The sequence below is a fragment of the Lycium ferocissimum genome, chromosome 5 (genome assembly GCF_029784015.1).
Source record: "Lycium ferocissimum isolate CSIRO_LF1 chromosome 5, AGI_CSIRO_Lferr_CH_V1, whole genome shotgun sequence".
NCBI classification, from domain to species: Eukaryota; Viridiplantae; Streptophyta; class Magnoliopsida; order Solanales; family Solanaceae; genus Lycium; species Lycium ferocissimum.
In genome coordinates this window covers 16,633,687-16,643,711 of record NC_081346.1, presented here as the reverse complement: position 1 = coordinate 16,643,711, position 10,025 = coordinate 16,633,687, and the positions used below count along the sequence as shown (strand labels likewise).

Below are 10,025 nucleotides of genomic sequence, written 5' to 3'. Positions count from 1 at the left end.
ACAACCAGTCAAAATATCAGTCCCTGCAGAAATCTATTGCTCCCAGAGTTTGCTCTAATGTTGCATGTACAAGCTACAAGTCTGCAACATCTTCTATATCCTACTCTTCTTCTCAAATAGACGCATGTTTCTCTCAATCCAAATTCCGTGTTTGACTTCAACATATACCATTTTGAACATTGAGGCAGCTTGTGACTTCCTCTTAGCATTGCAAATTGTCCACTTTAAGTGTTGATCCCATGAAGTAGTCTTGTGTGGTTGTCTCTGCATCGATAGCATTAGTGTATCCCTTACTCTTTTAGTAAGTCTACACTCTGCAAACAGGTGGTTCCTACTCTCTGGTTGTATTTGGCATAGCACACATGTTGTATCAACTGTTATCCCCCACTTGTACAATCTATCACTAGTATGCATCATGTCCTGAAAGTGCAGCCACATAGTGAATATTACTTTACCACTAGTGGCATTTCTGAACATTAAGCATTTCCAGGTATTTCTAGCCTTCAATTCGATAAGTTGGAGATATATTTGTCTGACCATGCTGTTAGCAGCTTTAAACACCAGTTGACTCTGATTGATCACATTTCTAGCTTTAATAATCTTTCTCACCATCCAAGCAGCCTGTTTTGGAATGGCCATAGCATCTAGAGGTTGCCTTTTGATGTAATAAGCATGGATCCACAACTTATTCAGTTTATGAGACAAATCCCCATGGTTCTTAGTAGATGCAGCTTTATTCCACATCTTGAGATTTATCAAATTCAGCCCTCTTATGCTTTTTGGTGTACACATCTTCTCCCAAGCAACTAAAGATCTTCTTGTAATAACATTTTCTCCAGACCATATGTAACTTCTGTAGTATGCTTCAACTATCTTCAATACTTTGGCTGGTATTAAGAGGAGTCGAGCACAGTAGGATTGTATGCCAAACAAAACAACTTGTACTAGTTGAATCCTTCCAGCATGTGATAGTTTCTTTGCAGTCCATGAGGATATCCTTGCCACCATTTTCCCTACGGAAAAGGCTCAAATATGCCATCGAACTATCGGAAATGACTCATTTATGCCAGTCGTCAATAGTTTGGATCATTTATGCCATCGAACTATCGGAAATGACTCATTTATGCTACTCATCAATAGTTTGGCTCATTTATGCCATCATCGTTACCAAAATGACTCATCAATGCCAATTTTTCATTGATGCCAGTTTTATAATACCTGATATGACACGTGGCCTCCAACTAGATTATGGTTGTGGGTGGGTCGGGTGTATGGCTCAGATTTTTTATTAATTTGGGATTTTAAATTGGGATGGTTTAATTAAACGACGTAGACCTCTAATTGGACGTCACGTATCATATCTGGTATTATAAAACCGTCATTAATGAAAAATGACACGGATAAGTCATTTTGGAAACGACGATGGCATAAATGAGCCAATCTATTGATGAGTGGCATAAATGAGTCATTTCTGATAGTTCGATGACATAAATGAGCCAAACTATTGACGAGTGACATAAATGAGCCATTTCCACTAGTTCGATGACATATTTGAGCCGTTTTCCGTTTTCCCTTAATATGTACATTTCATATATGTTTTCTCAATCTTTCATTTTGCTTCGCTGGAGTTTAGAATGGTCCATGGATCTTACTTATTAGATCTGCACTTTTTATATATTAAAAAAACGACAAAAATAGTATAATCTTTTTAAATGGTATTCATATACCTCTAGTCAATTTTTGGTCCTTTTTCCAGTTAAGATTGATGGTTAAGAATATTTTCACTTCTATTATATGGACTGCTTTGTAAAAAAAATGATATAAATACAATTCTAAACTTTCTGTCATTCCACGGATTTAAAAAATGAAGAGAACAACTACTAGAAATAAAGTCTTTTTTAGAGTTTTGATTTTTCAGATGGTCACTCAATATTTATTTGATAATAAATGATAAATTTATGAGTAATAGGATAAATCCACTGAATGGGAAGACTACCGCATGGAGTATTCCATTTTTCAGGATTTATCGCTATTGTACATATTATCTTAATCTTCAGATTTTTCATTTACTATCTGAATCTAGCTTCGCTAACGCTCGGCTAAGTCTTGAACCTTCGCGCTGACCGTTCGCTTTCTCAGTAGCAAAAGCGCTTCTCTTTGCCCCTTAACCTTAAGTAGAAGGACAAGAAAGAGATTATTGGTTTTCTTGCTCCCGCTTCCTCATCTGCGCTCATCAAGCCCTATAATTGATCTGCCACAGATTGAGGCATATCTTTTGGAGATGGTCACGTCAGCAGCGGCAAGTGGATCATTCATGCGTTCCTTGATTCCTTCAACTTCCAATAATAATAAGGAAAACATAACATATTGTCCTCTGTTTTGACAAAAGAAAAGATATAAGGAAAGACAATATATTGACACATGGCACTCAATTAAAGATTGGGACCAAAAATTTGAGATTTCACATAGAGTGTCAATGGTTTTGTAAAAACCGACTTAATCGGCCAAATCCAACCAATTATTAGAATTTTCAATAAAACCAACGGTTTTTTCCTAATGTTGGTTTCAACTGAAGCTTCTAGGCCTTGTCGGGTCACTTGCATTTTGTTTTGTTGCTTTATTGTTTTGAACTCAGGTTTACTTTTAATTTATTATTAATATAAAAAATATCCACTAAGCATTCTTAGTGGTTGCCCAAAAAAAAAAAAAAAAAATCTGACCGTACCAAAAAAATGGGTAATTTTTTATTTTATAAAAAAAAATATCGAACCGCACCGAATATATTTATATGTGTAAAATATATTTTATATATTAAGTTCAAAGTTAATAAAACATTAAATTTTTCGTCTTGTGTCTGGGGTGATGGAAATGACTACAAGTCGGCAACAAGTAATTAATCTTTGAAGTCTCAACTCTGAAACCTGTTATGTTACCCCTATTGAAACTAATTAATTCTAGCACCTCGAGTAGTAGCCACCAAGTTACAAGGTATTCCAATGATCTTGAGTAGCAAGCTACAAGCTAAGGTATTAGATATCTTTCCTTTCATGTGATTTAAATTCTTTTATTGGATACCGAGTGTTATTAGACTTAGTTCTTCTGTCTCATCTTGATTGATTACTTCCAGCTCGTGTGATCTAAATTTTTTGTCTTTATTTAATATTATCTTACACTACTCTAAAATAGTGGGATGGATCTCTATTCTTATTATGATTTATGTTTTTTTGATTCTTTACTTTTTAAACAATAAAATATCTAGAGAGTTTTGCCAAAGTCTTATACAAGTATGCATGGTACCGTGTACAACTTCTACGAGTTAATTCCCTAAATGATCACCCAAGTTTAGGGAATTGCCTCCAAATATCACTTTTGTTTCTTTTAGGACAACGGAGTCACTCAACTATCACTATTTTCTTCAAAATATACTAAACACCTCAAAAGTCTCCTTCTCTCCTAGTTGGCATGCCATGTCATTGAAGCCAATTGTTTGAATAATATACCTATTTAACTCATCAAACTCATTTAACCAAATTCATATTTCATACTCAATCAAATATGACCCGGATAAAAAATAGCAATTGAATTAAACCATACTTTCTATTAAGCCACTTTTTCAAATTAAGATTCTTTTATCTTAATTCAAATATATTATCTTTCAAGTTAAATTTAAATTCAAATATTTTTAAATATCATATTTTTTTCAAAATCCTCTTACCCGTTTAATCTGATAGATATTTGTTAAAAAGATTGTTGAAATTACACACAAAATTTGGCAGTTTTTCCTTACATCTTCTATTGCATTGAAAAAAAAAAATCTTTTACTATAATTACGGTAGCCTATAGATTTAGAAAAAAGAAGAAGAAACAAAGTATTAACTACTATTTGGGTAAACACATAAGTATATACATCTTCTATCGCACTAGAAATGAAAGAAGAAGAAACAAAGTAACTATTTATGTAAAGAAAAAAAAAATCTAATTAAAATTTAGGTTAAAAATTAAGAAATGGGTCAGCGAATTTGTAAAAAGTGAGTGGGTTGATTTTTCAAATTAAATAATACATGCGGCGAATCATAATAAGCCACATAACTTTTTTAAATTGAAAAAAAAAAAATTGGATCATATTTGATTAGGTATAAAATATGAATTTAGTTAAATGGGTTTGATGAGTTAAATAGGTCTATTATTAAAAAATCAGGCTTTAATGACATGGCATGTCAACTAGAAGAGAAGAGAGCTTTTGAGATGTTGAGTATATTTTGAGAAAAATAGTGATAGTTGAGTGACTTTGTTGTCCTAAAAGAAACAAAAATGATATTTGGAGGCAATTCCCCAAACTTGGATGGTCATCCAGGGAATTGACTCCAACTTCTATTTGAGACTTTTATATGACATTTTCTTTTTACAATACCGAAAAATTAACCGAACCATACCAATGCTGGAAAAAAATTGAGATGATGGGACGGTTTCGAAAAGTCTAATTTTGGTTATACAAATAAAATAACCAAAAAATTAGTATGATATAAATTTTATAAAATAACCACCCGAACCGTACCATTGACAACCTACACTTTTACACACTCATCTTTTGAGTTAAACATGAGTCTACCATTTTATAAAAGTGGTGTAGCTTAAACAAACTCTGAAAATATTGAGTGTGTAGAAGGTTATCTATATTGCTATATTTAATAAAGGGAAAATAACATTGTATGACAATTTGAAGAAAATATTTACTCGGATTAGCCCATGTTTATTTTTCTTACAATATTTACTCGGATTAGCCCATGTTTATTTTCTTACTTGCTATAGCTGTTATTTTTGCAGGTGAGAGGAGAAGCGAACGGAATTCGATTTAGAGGCGAGGGGATTCGCTGTACCTTGCAGTGGCTGGGGTGGTTGCGATTGCGGCAGCGTAGGGCCAACCGTAGTTGACGACGATCGGAATTCGATTTAGAGCAAAACCCTAATCATGAAAAGCTTCGTTTCAGTTGATCGGAGTTCGGGTCAACGACGGCGAATCATATCTAGGGTTTCGGTTAAGTGTTTATAAACACCTCTTATACACTATTGTACACTTTTATACGGTGTAGAAATGTGTATAAACACCTCTTATACATTATTTATATGTATAAACACCTTTTGTATAAGTTTGTATATTATTGTATACTAGTGTTATACATTATTATACACTTTTCTACAGTAAAAGTATAAAGTTGTATATTGTTATATAATGTTGTATACCGTGAAAAAGTGACTATGCGGGTGTAATTTAAAAATATGATTGAAAAAAATATAATTTTGTATGCTGAATTGTACATTATTAAAATTTTCCCTTTAATAAATATATTAGAAAGATGTGATCTCAAATTCCAGAGGATAAATTATGTATTCTGCCTAGAAATAATATACTATATAAATTCTTTATACATCAGTCCACGTGACAACTACATGTCACTTGTTAACGAATTAAGGTTGCCCCCATGAGAAGCAAATGCTTAATGTAAGTATGGTCCGAGGTGTAACATGCTTAAAGGCGCAACCACCGTCACTTTTTACCCAACTTTGTATCCGCAAATGAATTATTGGGATCTTGACACTACCTTTTACTCACTTTATGTATTTTATTTATAAAATATCCCCACAAAAATTGAAAAAAAGATACTTCACGTAGTAGTAAAATAGGAAAGACAATAAAATATGAATCTTCCTTAACATACCGCCACGTTTCTATATCTAGAAACTTTGGCAAATCTTGCCACCCATTCACACTTCCCCAAAAAATTCTCTTTTTACTTTCCTGCCACTGTCTTGGATACAAATCTTGAAATCATACCCATTGTTGCTGCTAAAGCTTTTACCCATTGAATCTTTTTCAAAGGTAGCACCTTTTTAGGTTCTTGATACCTTAGTGTATTAACAATTACACAGATTCACAGTACATATATACCATCAAATCAAGTTATCTCTTTAAGAGGAATAAATAATTATGGTTTCATCTGATAGTATTAGAGAAAGAGGGAGAAGAAAAAGAGATGGTGATAGTGATGTGATGAGGAAATTGTTGTTAGGGTTAGGGTTCTTGGTGCAAGGATTTAGGTGTTTCCCATGGATGGCAGTTAATTTTTTCCTTAAAGATGGGCTTAAAGTGGACCCTTCTACACTTCAGATCCTTCAGAGTTCTGCTAATTTACCTATGGTGGCTAAGCCCTTTTATGGAATTATATCTGATTCTTTTTACATTTTTGGACAGCACCGTGTTCCTTACATTGCCATTGGAGGTGCATCTACACTCTCTCATATTGCTTGTTTTACTTAGCACTGTTTTGTTCTCATTTATTGGTTTATTGTTAGTGATAACTACTTGCTTGTGACATGTACAGAGTGTTTTGGTGTAATGAGATGTTTCCATTGTTCACGATCAAATTGATCATGTAAATGAACTTGTATAGGATGTGGTTAAGGACGAGCAGTGAATGCAAAATAGAAGAAAAGACTGAAGAAGATCCTTTTTGGTACATAGCCACACTTTCATGTTCTAACTGGACTTTTAGTTTTGGCATCTTTAGGAAGTGTGAATTTCTGCCATGTTATCTGCTCTATAGGTTGTATTTACTTTCTAGACTTTTCTATGATACACCAGAAATTAGATGTTGACTGAATTTGAAATTGAAAAAATCCTTGTTCTGTTGCAAAAGTTGGGAACTTGATCTTGTAAGTACGATGAAGATATCACCATCGTTAATTGCCTACTTCCCTTTTTCCTGAGCAGAAAAAAGAACAAACTGGATGGGGCTTAGGACAAGATTTGAAAAGAAAAAGGATCCTTTTTAATACGCGGTTACACTTTCATGTTCTACCAGGATTCTTAGTTTTTTGCGTCTTAGGAAATATGAATTTCTGCCAAGTTATCTGCTCTATAGGTTGTATATACTTTCTAGAATTTTCTATGATCCATCAGAAATTAGATGTTTACTGAATATGAAGGTACAAAATTCCTTGTTCTGTTGCAAAAGTTGGGAACTGATAATATGTTTTATCAATAAGTAAGTTAGTTATTAAGAATTCTATGCAGTAATCCTCTGGTAAGAGGAGAAGGAAAAGAATAGGAGAGTTCTGTTATTGGTTCTTTGCATTGTGTTGTGGAGGTTGACCAAAATATAAGTTTTCTAGAAATAAGTCATGCTATAGTTAACTGTAGGCACACCAATCAATATGCATTTGGGCTTACTTGCTAATACCTTGGTGCAGCTCTTTTGCAGGCAATGTCATGGATTGCTATATTCCTCTCCCCTTCAAATATTTCCTTTTTTACGATCACTCTGTATCTTCTGCTTGGAAACTTGGGTGCTTCGATAGTTGAGGTTGCCAACGATGCCATGGTTGCGGAGTTAGGAAAACCACCTATATCTTCATCCAAAAATAGCCAACAATCTTCGTCAGGCCAGCTCCAGTCATTTGTTTGGATTGCCTCTTCTGTTGGTGGAGTTCTTGGTAACCTTGCTGGTGGTATTGCCATTGATCGTTTTTCCCCTCAAGTGATGTTCCTTATGTTTGGCATTCTCTTAAGTATTCAATTTCTGGTTACAAGTTTTATTCACGAGAGCTCCTTGGACCTTCCCAAGAGTCCATCGAATCGAGGTATCAAAAAGCAACTTTCAGAGCTTCTAGTTGCATTGCAGAAACCGGAGATCTATTATTCCATTACCTGGTTTGCAGCTTCTCATGCAATGATTCCAGCACTTACAGGGACGATGTTCTATTACCAGACACAACATTTAGGTATTGAATCATCAGTGTTGGGTATATCTAAAGTGTTTGGGCAGGCTGGAATGCTGTTGTGGGGTATAATCTACAATAAGAACCTCAAATCAATGTCTCCTAGGAAGCTAATCGCAGCAATTCAGGCTACTATGGCTGTTTTCATGTTTTCGGATTTCTTATTCGTGAAAGGGGTATACAGGACGGTCGGTGTTCCTGACTCATTATATGTGGTGCTCTTCTCCGGATTACTGGAGGTTCTTTACTTCTTTAAGATCTTACCATTCTCTGTTGTTATGGCCCAGCTTTGCCCCCCGGGATGTGAAGGATCTGTAATGGCATTTATCATGTCTGCCTTAGCTCTAGCTATTATTATAAGTGGTTATCTTGGTGTCGCGCTGTCATCGTTTGTCCAGGTGACAGGGAACGACTTCTCGGGCCTACAACATGCCCTGTTAATACAGGCCGTATGTACATTGTTGCCGCTTTATTGGTCATCGTGCATACCTGACGGTACCGTCAAGCCTAAAACCAAACCAAAAGAAGGTTGATCAGCTGTAAAAGTGAGTGGCAGTCAATTCAGCTCAGCAGTAGTTCAAACTTACCTTCCCCTCGGCCTTCTCCAACTTGTTACGACTATAGTTATCGTTCCAGGAGGATCTCATTCGAAAATTTGGGAGGAAATTCACTTTATAATACATATAGAGTTTACATACGTGAATACCTTATAGTTTAGGTTTTTGATTAGTGCTATTCAAAGTTTAGCGTTGTGTGTCTTGTATTAGCGTTCATTATTTAATAATTTAATTGTTTGTGGTTTTAGCTACGATTAGCCTCGTTGTTAATCTAGTTTTCAGTTCAAATAAATTCTGTACACTTTTTTGAGAGTTGGGATCGGTTTATACAATTCCTGCGAGATGCAGTTTCGTGTTTGGGATCGGTTTATACAATTCCTGCCAGATGCAGTTTCGTGTAATCAATTGTAGATTATTTTTTATGACGGATTTATTTCTAAGGCTAGTGAGCCTTTTATTTGTCTTAGAATACATAATTCAGTATAAGAACGCAGCGGATTCAAGTACGGTATTTAGAGCGTAGTAGTTGTTGCCTTGTTGCCAGGGATGGTGCACTAACAAGTCAAATTTTCTTAGGAGTTGTTGAAATTTAAGGCAATTAATAAAGCCATTGGCCATGTGAAACTTGGTTCAAGTTTCGGGAGAGGAGAAAACTTAAGTGATTTTTTTACTATCTAAATGGACAGATGTTAATAGAATTGCGGGAGCTCAATAGAACTCGAGGAATTCTGTGCTAATCCAGGAATTTTTCAGAGATACTTCGAGTAAATTAGCTATAGAAATGAAAGGAAGGAAATGGAACAGAAATAGAGTAGAGTAGTAACTGTATTGTATTTTCATAGATGTCCCTAATAGAATGTATTACAAGTATTTATAGGAAAGGAATCAACGAGCTAACAACTGATTACAACTGTCTACAAGTCATTTGACTGAATTACCCAACTAACTAATTCCGAACAACATGCTGACATGACTAACTAACTAATTGAGACAGTTAACTAAGTTTTAAACTTCAACTAACTGTTAACTAACTTTGTGACTTCAACTGTTATATACTGATTCATGGATCAGTATTCCCCTCATCAAGAGATCCTTGACCTCAAGGATCAAATTGAGGAAACCTTGTCTTAAGATTGTTGAAAAATTCCCAAGTAGCACTGTCTGCAGGTAATTCTTGCCATTTGACCAGTACTTGAGCTATAGCCTTATTCTCACGTTTGACCATCCTTCTTTGTAAGATAGCTTCAGGTTGAGGGCAACTAGGATCAGCAATATCAACAACTGGTAGAATAGAAATTTGATCTAGTACTTGTTACACCTCGTAGTTTTGTACGTTGAGATTCGTCATATGTTGGTCCTAGTGTTGGACACCGGAGTTATCTTCAAGGATAAGTGAGATTAGACATGCCTATCTTATGGTTATGAGGGTTTAAGTTCATGTTTAGTAATTTATGGAAGGATTGGAGAATAAGTGAATCGAAGAGAATACGTTTCGTCGAAGTTCTGTTTTAAGATTGAATCATACGGACTATATCTTAGGGAATATGGACCGTATTTTGTGATATGGACTGTATTTAAGGATATTAAATTGAGCAGAGAAGGCAGATTATGGGTTGAGAAATACGGACCATTATACGGTCTGTATAAAATTATACGGCCAGTATATAATTTTATACGGCCAGTAGATACGGA

The 10,025-nt window shown here is 34.9% G+C and overlaps 1 protein-coding gene across 1 annotated transcript; it reads left to right on the top strand.

The window, feature by feature from the left end:
• Window positions 1-5,727: 5,727 nt before the first annotated feature.
• Window positions 5,728-8,690, top strand: LOC132056239 (probable folate-biopterin transporter 7). The gene is made up of 2 exons (XM_059448339.1): window positions 5,728-6,278; window positions 7,249-8,690. The coding sequence occupies exons 1-2, from the start codon at window positions 5,987-5,989 to the stop codon at window positions 8,307-8,309; spliced, it is 1,353 nt and encodes a 450-aa protein (XP_059304322.1). The 5' UTR covers window positions 5,728-5,986; the 3' UTR covers window positions 8,310-8,690.
• Window positions 8,691-10,025: the final 1,335 nt, after the last annotated feature.